Raw genomic sequence first — 16,440 nt, 5'->3', positions numbered from 1 at the left:
AAGGCAAAAGACCTTAACTCACCAGAGTGTGAAACTGAGAAAAATGACTTTAAAGTTTTTTTGTTGTCCAGCCAATTGTATGACAGGTAGAACACTGAAAATCTGCCAAGTAGTTGTCATAATTAATATATTTATCTACATTAATTTTTTTTTAGCTCAAACTTGACCTTTGACCCTTATTCGGAAGTTACTGTATTCTGCCTTTGCATTATCTGCAAAACAATAATGGGACATACAAAGGCAAAATACCTTAACTTCTAATTTATTGATCATTTTGACTTTATCACTCTATACAAATATGTATATGATAACAATGATAGCCTTAAATTAACATTTAGTGAGTTCTGTCTAGTAAGTCTTAATATTATATCAATAGAATATTACAAAATAAAAAAATAATGAGAAGGCTACAACTGTACTGGATCATTTTAAAACTTTATCATTGTACTTAATTTAAGTAAAATAACACTTTAAGAGGTTAATAAAGTAACCTTCCACAAATATTTCTTACATTTAAAAGGTTTGATTTGGCTATGGCAGTAATATGTATACGTCCTTTCTCAAATACCATTCGCCCTTTTCTGACAAAACGTATTGGAATATGCTTATATCTGATGACATTGTGTGTATGTTTTCCAGAATTAATGAAAAAACTCTGTATTAATACATCATAGAAAAGATGGTATTGTAAAGTGTTTCATCGGTAACACTTTACAATAATGTTCGTTAGTTAACATTAGTTAACTGCATTAGTTAACAATAATAATGAACTGCATGTATACAGCATTTATTAATCTTTATTAATGTTAATTTCATCATGTACTATACTTTAATAAAATATTGTGAACATTAGTTAATGCACTGTGAACTAACATGAACTAACAATGAACAGCTTTATTATTATTAACTAACGTTAACAAAGATTAACAAATACAGTAACAAATATATTGCTCATGGTTAGTTCATGTTAGTTAATACATTAATGAACCTTATTGTAAAGTGTTACCGAAACAATTTGTAGGCTACCCCCTGTTCATTGTCTTATTTTTAGTAACATTTAATACTGGTGCAAAAATGTTAGTTTGACTCATAAAACATTAATAATTCAAAATAATTTATATGGAATAATTCTCAATATTTTTTAAAGCTATGATATGTTAAATGACAAAAGGGGTATTTTACAACAAATATAAATGCACCACGAGTTTTACCAGTTTTAAGTAAACGTAACCTTTATTCACGTCTGTGTTGTTTTATCGACAGCAGTTAGTGACCAATGCTAGCAGTTTGTGTCTTTTAGCTCATACAGTAGCTTTAGCGGCAGACTGTTGTAGGTCCCGCTGTCGGAATCCCCTACAGTCACACTTTTACACCGTTTAGCTGTCAGCATTTTAACTGTTTAACTGGGAAAATTTCATAGTGGTCAACCTCCGGACAACTTTGCACTTTGATAGATTAGACTAGCCCGCCGGCACATGATGGATTTAAACAATGGATTTGTCTTCTCAGTGGATGTTGTTTTCCATGGATTTTGACCATGTTTAAAAAAAACAAAGGTAGGCTGCGATCTAATATCTGCTAGTGTGGTCTGTGTGTAATGTTTTCTCCTCGCCAGGCCAGGGGAGGTGTGTCGTGAGGCGTGACCAACCCACTCGCGTTGTTTATGGTTTTGGCAAAAGTGCTTCAGTACATTTAGGCATAACACCGTAACTTCAGCGCGGCAAAAATCTTAACTTTGGTAAAACAAAGGCAGAGTGCCTTAACTCGAGCGTAACTGAATTCCAGCGTTCTAAAGTGCAGCGGAACAAAGCCAAAAGACTCTAACTGATGTTAAGGTTTTCTGCCTTTGCTTTCGCTCTGCTTTTGGAAGTTATGGCAAAAACAACATCCTATTTTTAGCAGAAAAGAACAAAATTGACTCAAGATATTTTTCCACATGATAAAAGTTATGTCCATTGTTCCAAAAATGGCAATAACTCATTTTGACCAAAATTGAAGTTAAGGTCTTTTGCCTTTGTACGGCAGTGCTATCTTCTTAAGCAACATCCTAAGAAAATAAAAATAGTGGTCGTCAACTCTCCTTTGTTGTATTAACTCAAATATTTAATTTCAATGAACTCAAAAACTTAAGGCAACCAGGTAACTTACTTTTTCAAGTTAAACCAACTAATTTTTTTTACAGTGATATAGTTAATTCTTCTTCACCTTCAAGTTCTCTTGTTCTTCTTTGAACATAATTTCTCAAAAGGCTGCACTTCTTTTCTTTTGCTGGCTCTATTCTCTGTCCTGATATTTTCTACAGAGGGAATATTTCTCTCTCCTCTGCCTTGCCTTTTTGTTTGTCGATGTGTCTCTCACTCTTTCTCTTTTTGGCCCATCTCCTCTGGACAGACTGCACTTGTGTGCCAATATCTGTGGCCCTCCACTCCTCAGTGAGTTCCACTCAATGGGCACAAAGGTCTCTTGGGGAAGCCTGGTCGTAAAGCCATCACACCGGGCCCTAAATCTGCCCGGCCGCCCACCGTGGCAGGCCCTCCCTGCTGCCATTCAGAGCAGAAAGTAGTCCAGCACAAAACCCTTATCACATCAGAAAACCAGAGCCCTTGGGATCTTCAATTGCATCTGGAGCCAAAAGAGACCAGGCGGTTGAAACACAGGTCTAAGCATACAGCACTCTAGCCTAGACATTACACTTGAAATAAGTAAAACAATTCTTTAAAAAAGTTTCTTTCATTTAGAAACTAAATTAAATCTCAAGTACAATGCCACTGTAGATTTGACAGTGGATTTCGTACCAAGCAAGATCGGAATAGATATTCTCACAGCTTCAACATCAGACGCAGCATCTCGTTCCATTCTAATGGAGCCATGGTTACATTTAAGGTGGCATACAGCAGTGATATCTAAGTTGGTGAGTTTTAATTTTGATTCAATTAAACCAATTTAGTCTTCTCATTAACACCAATATTTATTCAAACTGATTTGCGGATTATCGCGTGAATGGCCAGTACTACTGCGATGGAGGCATTGACACTTCACACGTCACTTTTTCCCATTTATTCATAACTCTTTCCCTGCCATTGATGGAAATTTTCATCATTCAAATTTTCCGTTTTTCCGTGGCTGTTATACGGTAGGGGGCGCTATTACACATCTTCTGAAAGAGTACTGAAAACACACATGCTGCGTCCCAATTCGCCTACTTATACTATGTCCTAAAAGTATGTACCCTTTTTGTGAAGAAAAAGTACATTCTTTTGAGTGTGTAGCATAAAAATATGCAAGCTTCGGGACATAATATTTCGTCATCTTTAACGGACTCTGTCGCTTAGTTAAGTCCCGTCACCGTTAACTGCCCTGTCAATCATCGTCAGATTCGTCACAGTTGAAATCCTTTACATTCAGTTTAGTTTCCTACAGTATTGGAGAGAAATGTAGGCTAGTAGCACGTTGATCTGCCATGTGTGGGTCTTTAATGCAGGGCTGGTTTTCACCGCACACATTTATACATTTTTACAGCGTGGACCTGGACTACATACCGGGGTCTCAAGTGCTCTTGTGCCCAGAGAGCTTCACACTAGGACAGTCATTTGTCAGACATTTTGTCAAGTTCGTAAGAAGTGACCCAAATATTTTTAGGGTGCTTAAATGAGGTACCATTAAATATAAAATTATGCATTTACAACTAATAACCAATAAAACATTACAAATCAGAGCAAAGTTAACATCCAGTACTTAAGCATCAAAAAAGGTGCAGATCAGGTATCTTACCTTCTAGCAGGTCACGTGCCAGACCCGGTTCTGCCCCTGTGGACCGAACAAAGTCTGACAGGACCGCATCCATGTCCAGAGTCATGGGATCATGTGGCTGTGCTGCCTGCCCTGCAGCTTCACACTCTCATCTACACAGAAATAACATAAAACATCATATAAATCAGTGTAGAGCATCATGTAAAAGACAAAACATCAACAAAAATGGTCAAACACAAAATAAAGTATTGCTACATCAAGCTATTATTTGAAGTTCGAAAGTTGCATTTGATCACATTTGGATTATTCAGAGACGCCTGAGGTGATATGACTGCGAGACGTGTCTGGAAACTGATCTCACAACAGCTGACGGTGAGACACCTGGATATGATTAACCCACCGTACTGCTAGGAATACTAACAAACTCCCAAAGAGACCGTGAGGCACAGCTGTTGGGTATAATGTGGCTTAATTAGAGAAAAGAACAAGCGAGAAATATTGTGCTTTACCAAGGTTACATCTGCACTAATCTGGATACATTTGAAAACTAGTGCTGTCAATCGATTAAAAAAAATGCCTAGTCTCCCTGAATCGTCCCAGTGGGCTTTTGTTGCATTTTACTGATGATTTTAGCCTTTTATGATGTTTCAGAGTCAACAAGAATAACAATTTGAAAATGCTTGAGTACTTTATAGTGGACAACATTCCAAAAAAAAAACTGTCAACTGTCAAAAATCATATTGATGTGGACACTAATATTTATCATTATAGTTATCTTCATAGTTATCATTTTTGGTGTGAACAGGCCAAGACATTAAGTTGTGGCGGGTCAAAACCTGTTTGTGTGTGTGTGTTTTGGTGTGTTTTTGTCACATGGCCCTGTGAGTGAGTCATACAGCTGGACAGCGGACAGACTGGTGTGATGTTTCAACACTGTGATGACAGTATGCGGACTGCGTGTGGGATTTTTATGCTGGGCTATATTGGCTGTGACATTCTGCTCAAGGCCTTTCTTGTCATCACCCTATGAAATGCGCCATTGTTTGATGCTGGTGAGATCAGTCCAAACCAACTATTCTGGCGGGAGGGGGCAACACCTACAGGTTAGCTGCAATAACAGAGGACTGTCTATCTGTGCCCGTGTGCCGTGTGTCGGATGACTGGACCGATGGCAAGCAGCTTCCGCACCATCCACAGAGCATGACACAAAAATTAGAGGAATGTGGAGCTGCCCACAGTAGAGAAAAGGCTTAACTTCCTACCGAGTGCAACAGAAAAAGCTGTAACTGGTGCCAAAGGTGCTTCAACAAAGTATTGAGCAAAGCCTGTGAATACTTATATGCCCAGGTACTTTATAATGCCCATTAGTCTAAAATGAGCTCATTTAGATAATTATTGATGTATTATCAACCCAGGTTTGATTCCAAATGGACAAATCCAAACATTGGGTTAAAAATAAAATTAAAAATAATTGGTTTGTCCATATTCGACCAAAATTTGGGCTAAAACAACAATGCCTTTTTTTCATTTATCATACTCTAATTTCGTTAGTAAATTGCACATTTAGAAAGCCAATTCGGTTGTGTTATACATTACATTATATTATTTTGTATTATATTATATTATATTATATTATATTAACAAATGTTATATAGCCTATAGTTTTTGTTTTCAGGCTGAAATTATTAGCAGCAGTGCTTTATTTTTTATGTAAAGGTCCCACAGAAACACTTCCAATCTGGCTCAGGTGAACCAGCTTAATTAAATGGCCTCCTTAAAGTGATTCATCGATGCTTAAGTTCTTACAATCACAGTAACACAACATGTGCTTACATGATAAGTCTGCTCAATGAGATTTTATGATTATAGTTCCACAGTGTCAATTACAAACAAGCTCTCTCCTCTCATACCTATATGCTGTTTTGGTGCGTAAATCTATTTAATCACTTCAAGAATAAAGCTGTGATCCACACTCAAAATTCGAAATTCTTTTAGTCACTTTATTTCATATTTTTCACAGGGAAATAATACAACAGACACACACAAAGAAGGTCTGCGAGCCAAAGAGAAGTTATGCTCACAATGCACTAGTCAAGCATTTCAACGTGTTTGCTTACTTGCGGGAAGCATATTTTCGGCCACTAATCTAAACCGAACAGGAATCAATTTTCAAGCGATACAAATCCACTGCACTTTGAGTAAGACTACAAAACCTGCAAAAACATTCTGCTACATCCATTAGAGAAGCCTGACTAACCCTGCAGAATTAAACGTAAGATGAGATCATTAACCCTCTAAGAGACCGAGCACATTAACAATACTAACGGCTGGTTTCCTTTTCTGCCTTTTGGTCACATTTGTGCTGCCAGATGTTGTCAGGTTCTAACAGATGACAGAATTACATAATCGCAGACTTACACAACCTGTGTGGTTGATACATAATGTGGTAAAATAAAATATAAATGTCAAATATACAAATATAACATACACCGGTCAGGCATAACATTATGACCTCTAACAGATTATCCCTTAATCGTGGTACCTATTAGTGGGTGGGACTTATTAGGCAGCAAGTAAACATTTTGTCCTCAAAGTTGATGTGTTAGAAGCAGGAAAAAGCAAGCACGAGGATTTGAGAGAGTTTGACAAGAGCCAAATTGGGATGGCTAGATTGGGTCAGAGCATCTTCAAAACTGCAGCTCTCGTGGGGTGTTCACAGTCTGCAGTGGTCAGTATCAAAAGTGGTCCTAAGAAGGAACAGTGGTAAACCGGCGACAGGGTCTTGGGCGGCCTAGGCTCATTGATGCACGTGGGGAGTGAAGGCTGGCCTGTGTGGTACAATCAAACAGACGAGCTACTGTAGCTTGAAAAGTTAATACTGGTTCTGATAGAAAGTTGTCAGAATACACGGAATACACTCCAGTCAGAGTGCCCATGCTGACCCCTGTCCAGCCCTGAAAGAACTGGACCACAGAGCAATGGAAGAAGGTGGCCTGGCCAGGGGAACACATGCCACCAGGATGCACTATGGGAAGAAGAAAAGCCGGCGGAGGCAGTGTGATGCTTTGGGGAATGTTCTGCTGGGAAACCTTGGGTCCTGCCATACATGTGGATGTTACTTTGACACGTACCACCTACCTAAGCATTATTGCAGACCATGTACACCTTTTCATGGAAACGGTATTCCCTGATGGCTGTGGCCTCTTTCGGCAGGATAATGCGATCCTGCCACAAAGCAAAAATGGTTTAGGAATAGTCTGAGGAGCATAACAACAAGTTTTGAGATGTTAATTTGGCTTCCATATTCCCCAGATCTCAATCCAATCGAGCATCTGTGGGATGTGCTGAAAAAACAAGTCTGATCAATGGAGGCCCCACCACGCAACTTACAGGACTTAAAGGATCTGCTGCTAACATCTTGGTGCCATATACCAGAGCACACCTTCAGGGGTCTAGAGGAGCCCATGCTTTGAAGGGTCAGGGCTGTTTTGGCAGCAAAAGGGGGACCAACACAATAATGTTATGCCAGATTGGTGTATACTGTATACATAGATACATACAATATATAACTCAGTATTCAGAGGTAAAAATTGTAGGCATTTTGCTTTTGAAATGTAATTGTATTTTTTAACTGATTGAAAAAATAATATAAAAGGCAATACTATGCTCAACATGATCAGTGATATAAGTTAGTAGGCTTGTCATGTCTTCAAGGACAAATGCTAAACACTAAATAGTAAATACTTGTTAAATACAAGTAAACACTTGCCCCTTGTTATAAGTACAGTACTTTTATATATCATACTTACTATTAGGGCTGCATTATATTAGAAATGTGCTGTATTTTTTCTTCTGCAATATACTGTATATTGCATTATGAAAAGATACAGGAATTTTATTACTTGAATGGCTCTATTTGGAAATAATAAATCATTCAGGAGCAAGTGGGGGGATTTTTTGGAGGGTGTGCAGAAAATATAAACATTTGAAACAATTGGAAATGGTACTTTTTGCTCAGAGGAATTATTTTGAGTCTGAAATCCTTGTAAGGCTGAACCAACTGGACAAATTTGTGTTTATTGGGTTCACTTTTTACAAGAACCAGTTTCAGTAAGCATAAATTGAAAGTTACCAACAAAAATAGAGAGAGAGAGAGAGAGAGAGAGAGAGAGAAAAGAAAATAGAAAAAAAAAAATACTATCCACTTAATAGGCCAATTCAAAATGACCATAAATAATAATAATAATTATTTATACAATTATTATAATTATTCTGATTTTTTTGTAATTATTATTAAATATAAATATTAAACAAAATAAGAAATACAGTAAGAAAGTGTTGTATGTTGTAATAACACTTTTGTACTGTTAGTATATATCAAGTAATACAAATAATACAATTTTATTGTAAAATGACTATTGTAAAAGTATTACTAATACTAATCATTCTTATTTTTTATTGTCTAATGTTAAACCATAAAGCTTTTATTTAGACGAATTGCCAGCAAAGAAAAACGGTGTATCATGAACTATACATGTAAATGCTATGCTTCACTGACGGTGACAATTTTATTCCAATACATATTGTGCAGCCATACTTATTACTATTTCACACTTCGAAAGATAAGCAAATAACCAAGAAACGACTAATTCTGAATATCTATCATTACATGTTTTTGTGTTTTAACACCAAAAACATATATCTCCATCAAATAAAGATAAGGAAAAAAATATTTTCATATGCCTTGCATTATTTATCAGAAAGTCCAGCACTTTAAGCAGCAGTTTAGCTGACCCACTTAAATCCTGTTCTTTGCATTGTGAGGTATGTGTGGGACTGCGCTGGTAAGCAAACCGTAAGCAAAACCAGTTCAGTAAAACACTCAAACCATGGGCTCAAAATATCCAGCAGTTCCATATTCAAACCACTGGAATGTATTTGGGTATAACAACACCTCACATAAATTTAAATTACGCATCCATTGCCCATCCAATGACCCTTTCTGTAATATAAAAGGTAAATACCATCACACTGATCTTCATCCAGTAAAACTTAGGCATAAATATATGTCAGAAGCCACAGTCCAAAAACCTTTAGTACAATCTCAGCCAAATTTCCTTTCTAGCATTGTGTACAGCAACTACTGTACACACACTAATCCTGGATTCAGGATGATTTATGCTGAAGTTTATCCTAGATGCAAATCAAGTGGCCAATGCCTTCTGCTAGTTTAAAAAAACGAAACATTTTGATATGGTCTGTGCTCATTTGGGTTCAAATAACAGAAATAGCCCTCTAGATCTTCCGTAAACATGCTTACTTTCATTTCAAAAATCTCCACAGCATGACATATTAGGAATATTAGGAAAAATTAACAGTGTTGTGGTGAATGAATAAATGAATGAATGAATGAATGAATGAATGAATGAATGAATGAATGAATGAATGAATGAATGAATGAATGAATGAATGAATGAATGAATGAATGAATGAATGAGGCATTTATATAACGTTTAAATAATGTTTAAATAATTATATAATGGTAAAACTAAAGGTGGCATCCACATCAACTAATATAATATAATATAATATAATATAATATAATATAATATAATATAATATAATATAATATAATATAATATAATATAATATAATATAATATAATATAATATAATATAATATAGTATAATGTTGTATTTAAATAATTTATTCATGATTTACTGACATTGATTTAAAACAATTATAAAACTTAGTGATTGTAATAATGAATAAGACTAATTCCGTTCTCAAGTCAATCACTGAATAATATTTTGGGGAAATATCAAAAAATATATTATTTTACATAAATTATAATTTATGTAAAAATATAATATAATATAATATAATATAATATAATATAATATAATATAATATAATATAATATAATATAATATAATATAATATAATATAATATAATATAATCATGTTTAATTGAAACAATTTATTCATGATAAACTGACATTGATTTCAAATAAGTATTAATACAATTCATAAAAGTCTTGATTGTAAAAAATCTGATATTTTATATTTATTGAAACAATTTATTAAAACAAAATACTTTATTTTGTATTTTTCGACCAATGAATTCCTTTAGAAACAATGAGTTGTACAATTATCAGACATTGATTTAAAAGAATTATTAATAAAAATGACAAATGTTTTAGAGATTGTACAAAGAGCACTTTCTAACAGTTGAAATATTACAGTTCTTTACTGAATTTAAATGGCGGGTATTCAAATTCAATGTTAATTTGCTGAGCTTCTGTTGAAACAGAATCCGCGTGGGCCTCGTGATGTTCCTGTGAAACCATCTGAATAAATGACGAGGCATTCTTACTTTCTGTGTTCTCAATGGGAGTTGAGCGGCCGCCTCATGGTCATGTCTGAGGTCTCACTCGCCTCTTGTCTAGTCCATGGCTGGCAGGTGAGGAAGACTCGGGCTCAAATGCAGGCCTAGAAAAAGAGAGCAAGAGAGAGAAAACGATTAGTGAACAAATCTCACATAAACTCTTGTGTCCTATAAACCACACTAATGTAGTCTGACTTAGACACATTACGCAAGCGTGACCCAGTATCCCACTGACCCTCTTAAAAACCCCTGCAATCTAATATTGCTGTTTTTGCTCAAATATTCATGTCCTTTTTTTTGCAACAGCAGTGGTCATTGCTGAAAGTGAGTATTTTTTAAATACTCTACATTTTTTTAAACGTTGAGTGAAAGCTGTTCAATGCGCCAGTATTTAGACTGAAAATTGTCCTTTACAATATATGCTGTTAAACAATACATTTTTTGAGATGTGTTGAAAAAGATACTGCTATGGAAATGTTTATAGCATTCAGGGGATAATATGTATCAAATATTTGATAGATGGATCATTTGATTAGATCCGAATTGAAGAAGTAGAGATGAGGAGTGTGAGAGGCGAGTGAAGAGAGAAAGTGATCCCAGTGATGTAATGCTTTACATGAACTAGTCCTCGTGAGAGAGGAACATCAGTCTCCTTCATGGCAGATGACAAAGCCTGTCAACCATCTGATAACACACATCAATCCCTGTGAATTTATTAAGGTATTTCTGAGACCACGGAGCAAGTGTGTGTGTGTGTGTGTGTGTGTGTGGGGGGGGGGGGGGGGCATGTTTTTGTGACATTTGAGGACACATATGTGTATAATGACATGGTTATGACAGGTATTACAAGGAGACTGTGAAATATGAGGACATGGGCCATGTCCCCACTTTTCAAAATGCTTATTAATAATACAGGATGAGTTTTTTTGAGAAAGTAAAAATGCAGAATGTTTCCTGTGATGGGTAGGTTTAGGGGCAGGGGCAGTGTAAGGGGATAGAAAATACAGTTTGTACAGTATAAAAACCATTACGCCTATATGGAATGTCCCCATATGTCACAAAAGCAAACGTGTGTGTGTGTGTGTGTGTGTGTGTGTGTGTGTGTGTGTGTGTGTGTGTGTGTGTGTGTGTGTGTGTGTGTGAGCCTGTTTATGTGGTTTATGAGGACACAAATTTGTATAACTACATGGGTATTACACTGGTATTACACTATAAATGTGGTTTATGAGGACATATCAAATGTCCCCATAATTCAAATGGACTTAAAAACATACTAAATGATGTTTTTTTGAGAAAGTAAAAATGCAGAATGTTTCCTGTGATGGGTAGGTTTAGGGGTAGGGGCAGTGTAGGGGGATAAAAAATACGGTTTGTACGGTATAAAATCAATTACGCCTATGGAGAGTCCCTGTAAACCACATAGACCAACATGTGTGTGTGTGTGTGTGTGTGTGTGTGTGTGTGTGTGTGTGTTTCTGAAATGGCAGAGGTTAGATACATTTGCTCACATTAACGGTTTTTGACAGGACCAGTTTCAATCTACCTGAACATGAGTCGTTTATAATATAATATAATATAATATAATATAATATAATATAATATAATATAATATAATATAATATAATATAATATAATATAATATAATATAATTAATATAATATAATATAATATAATATAATATAATATAATATAATATAATATAATATAATATAATATAATATAATATAATAATATATTATTATAATATAACATGATATAATATAATAAAATAATAATTTTCAAAGCTTGTATATAATTCATACAAAACCATAATTGTTACATTATATTCTGCAATTTACAGAATTTCATAATATAATGTAATTTAAATAATGCATAAATAATAATCAGTGTATTAAAATAAAATAAGTAATAATACAGTAAAATTAATATAATAAAGTAATATTTTACAAAGCTTGTATATAATCATTCATTCAAAAGTAAAAACATAAATGTTACATTACTATATATAATCTGTAATTTATAGTATTTCATAAAACAATGTAATTTATATAATATAATATATACATAATAAACTGTTTATTAATATAAAATAAGTAATAATATAATTAACATAATATAGTAATAAGCTTGTATATAATTATTCATACAAAAATAAAAACATAAATGTAACATTCTTATATATAATCTGTAATTTATCGAATTGTATAATGTAATTAATATAATATAATTAATAATTTGTTTATTAATATAAAATAAGTAATAATATAATGAATTTAATATGATAATTTTACAAAGCTTGTCCTTCATACAAAAGTAGCATATGTGTTGCATTATTGTATATAACCAGCAATTTCTATAATTTAATAATAATATATTACAAGTGGTATGTATATATGTATATTAACATGTCATATATAATCATTAATATATTGCTACACAAATTACAACCAACAATTTTGCTAAAAGGAAATTTGTGAACTTTTTACCAAGGAGACAAGAGCTTAAGAGAGTGTTAGTGAAAAACTTAAGATATAAGATTAGTCATGTGGTGTGCAAAGAAAAGAAAAATCACAGTTAAATATCATAGAATATTTGTTAAAAGAGTAAAAACAAAACCCTCGATACTCAATATTCATTTGCTGCGCATCCAAAAAAGGAATAAAAATCCCATAGACTTGCACTGAATACAGAGAAAATCACTGCAATTTTATTTTATTCTTATTTATTTATTTATTTTTACAGATGATTTTTAGGTAGTTTGGTTAATTTAATCCAATTTTATTTTTTATTTATTTTTATAAAAATGGTATTATCCAATGTCATAAAAAAGAAATAAAACAGCAGAAAAGAGATGCCATATTAACGTACGATAGTAGCAGCTAAAGTTATTTTGTGGAAACTATGATATTAGTTAAAGGTGGGGTAAGTGCTTTCTGGTAACCGTTGTTGGTATAATCACCAAAACAAACACACCCCTACCCCCAAAAGGGTCTCGCCCCTATTTTGTTAGCGCCGCCCCACACATACGTAAATATGTATGTCCAGAGCAGAGGCATCAACGGCTATGGCAGAATCTGTGTGTATCTAATCCAGGTCGAAAATTCAATGAAAAAGTCATCCCTTCTATCACAAAAACACAAACCGTTCTTGTGAACAACTCGATAGTACACGAGCAAGACAATCCAACTAACAAACTTATTACAATTATGACAAGATTAGAGTTACAGCAATCACAAAGACACACACAACCCGTTCTCATGAACAACTCTATAGTCCACAAGCACACAGTCCAGCTAACGACATATTACAATTATGACAAGATTAGAGTCATAGCGATCACAAAATCACAAACTGATCTCATGAACAACTCTATAGCACGAGCCGACAGTCCAACTAACGACATATTACAATTATGACAAGATTAGAGATAGCGATCAAACTGTTCTCATGAACAACTCTATAGTACACGAGCCGACAGTCTAGCTCACGACATATTACAATTATGACTGGATAAGGGAATGAATATAGAATATATAGATCATGAAAAGAGTAAACAAACATATATTAGGAGTATAGTATCTTACTTGACGGAGACATTGTGTGAGCTGATGCTTGAAACACAAAGTGATGAGATTTAGATGCTCCATACGGTGTGGAAATGAACGGGTCTTTATCATCGCTGAAGTGAGACACAATATGATCGCAAATGGACAAACAAGCGAATATGACACACGAGCATAGTCAAGCAGCATATATTAGCCTAGTTCTCGGTTAATGTCCGTCATGTGTGACTCGTGTGTTTTGAATAATGACGTGCACAGAGCGAGAGCGAGCGCTCTTCTCACCAACAATAGTAGACACGCCCCTTACCTGCTGATTGGCTACAAGTTTGTTATTCCACTCGCCCGTGTCCTTTTTCTAAAACGGTTTTGAAATAAGACTTAACCCACCTTTAAGATGTAAGACGTGTGTTTTTGTGTATACTATCAGCGATGAGGTCATTCTACAGGCACAGAAATAATATGCATACACAATACATATATTTGATGCCTCAGCAGGCCCAAAAGTCTCATACGACAGCAGTTTCTACAGCTAGAGCCCTTTTGAGCGGCTGTAACCTCGAGAAGCAAGAATCACAACACATAATTCACAGCTATGCACTCTGTACATTTCCCTCTCCTCCCTGTCATTTCATCCAGCCCTCACGATAACGGCTCACAGCTCTGACAAGCCATTTATAGAATGGCTGAGTCTCATTTCACAGCATTAGACTGGGGAAGAGATGGACATCTACATTAGCCAAAAGGTCAAAGGTCAGGGCTTTTAGGAAAAGAGGTTAAGAGAAGAAGAGAGAATAGACTAATCAAGAGACTAATGACAAGTCTACCCCATTTAAGCCACTTTATATCATGAATGTGCTCTTAAAAACCTGTTTAATTAATACAATTAAAAAAAAAATGTAAATTCAAAGTTTACAGTCTTACTCTTTACCAAATGGACCAAATATATATTTTGATGAATATTAAAAAATATATATTTTGTTTTTATTTAAAATATTATTTTTATTATTAGAAATGTTCTTTATTTTTTAAAGAGCAGAATGCAGATACCAGTAAAATCTATATTATATGGTAAAAAAAGTTATTAATTTGTCCTTTCTGTGATGGGGCGGATGCCATGGATTTTTTAAAACACACACACACGCATGCACGTGTAACGGAGGCCAGCTAGTAGTTGCTGTGTGAGTAAACCTTTAGCCTCCTTGTTAGAGCGTCCGACTCTTATGCCGTCAGACACGGGTTCGAGTCCCGCTTGTAGTGGGGCGGTTCGAACAGGAGGGGTTATACTGGTGCCGTGACCCGGGCAGGAGTGAAGTTTAGTGGGGTGAGTGTAACGGAGGCCAGCTAGTAGTTGCTGTCCGACTCTAATGCTCGCAGACATGGGTTCGAGTCCCGCTTGTAGTGGGGCGGTTCGAACAGGAGGGGTTATATTGGTGCCGTGACCCGGGTGGGAGTAAAGTTTAGTGGGGTGAGTGTAACGGAGGTCAGCTAGTAGTTGCTGTGGAAGTAAACCTCACTCCTCTGATCTCAAGAGACGCTCTAGCGACTGACGCTGGAGGTTGCAGCCTTTAGCCTCCTTGTTAGAGCGTCCGACTCTTATGCCGGTGGACCTGGGTTCGAGTCCCACTTGGAGCAGGCAGTTAGAACAGGACGGGTTACATTGGTGCCAGTGAATGGAGAGTGTAATGGAGAGCAGCTAGTGCAGGTAAACCTCACTCCTCTGATCTCAAACAACGCTCTAGCAACTGACGCAAGAGGCTGCAGCCACCTGGGGTTTGAGTCCTGCTTAGAGCGGGGCAGTTCGAACAGGAGGCGTCACACAAACACACACACACACTTTAAAGGGTTAGTTCACCCAAAAATGAAATTTATGTCATTAATGACTCACCCTAATGCCGTTCCACACCCGTAAGACCTCCGTTCATCTTTAGAACACAGTTTAAGATATTTTAGATTTAGTCCGAGAGCATATGCAAGTGAATGCACACTATACTGTCCATGTCCAGAAAGGGAATAAAAACATCATCAAAGTAGTCCATATGTGACATCAGTTAGTTAGTTAGAATCTCTTGAAGCATCGAAAATACATTTTGGTCCAAAAATCACAAAAACTACGACTTTATTCATTATGAAGAAATTTTCTTCCCGAAGAAATTCGGATCCCGTGTCAAACTGCCAAACTGCTGAAATCACGTGATATTGACGATCCGAATCATGAATCAATCCGCTGATTCATAACCGTTTGAATCTTTATTTGAGGTTTGAAAACAAAAGCGGAAGAGAAAACAATGCTGAATAAAGTTAATAGTTTTTGTGGACCAATATGTATTTTCGATGCTTCAATAGATTCTAACTAACTAACTGATGTCACATATGGACTACTTTGATGATGTTTTTATTACCTTTCTGGTCTTTCTGGAAAGTGACAGTATAATGTGCATATTATGTTTTCAATGGAGAGACAGAATCTCTCGGACCAAATACAAAATATCTTAAGCTGTGTTCCAAAGATGAACGGAGGTCTTGCGGGTGTGGAACGACATTAGGGTGAGTCATTAATGGCATACATTTCATTTTGGGGTGAACTAACCCTTTAAGGCTCAAAATTTTAAGACTACACTTTACACTAAGGTAAAATAATTAACATTAAGCAAAACATTTGTTACAATATTTATAATTTTTGTCAATGTTAGTTATTTCTAGTTCATGTTTGCTCAGTGTCATAATATAATATAACCGGAC

At 35.4% G+C, this 16,440-nt stretch overlaps 1 protein-coding gene across 2 annotated transcripts in view; it reads right to left on the bottom strand.

The window, feature by feature from the left end:
* otud7a (OTU deubiquitinase 7A) overlaps window positions 1-16,440 on the bottom strand; it is a 113,261-nt gene that overhangs the window by 56,873 nt on the left and 39,948 nt on the right. For both annotated transcript variants that reach the window (XM_067436971.1, XM_067436972.1), the window contains exons 2-3: window positions 10,127-10,242; window positions 3,772-3,902 (exon numbers count right to left, since the gene is read on the bottom strand). In XM_067436971.1, the coding sequence (XP_067293072.1) occupies window positions 3,772-3,856 (85 nt within the window). In that variant the 5' untranslated portion in view covers window positions 3,857-3,902; window positions 10,127-10,242. The remainder of the gene's footprint in view (window positions 1-3,771; window positions 3,903-10,126; window positions 10,243-16,440) is intronic.

This window comes from Pseudorasbora parva, chromosome 25 (genome assembly GCF_024679245.1).
Source record: "Pseudorasbora parva isolate DD20220531a chromosome 25, ASM2467924v1, whole genome shotgun sequence".
NCBI classification, from domain to species: domain Eukaryota; kingdom Metazoa; phylum Chordata; class Actinopteri; order Cypriniformes; family Gobionidae; genus Pseudorasbora; species Pseudorasbora parva.
Note: the sequence above shows the minus strand (reverse complement) of the source record. Positions and strands in the feature narration are given on the sequence as shown.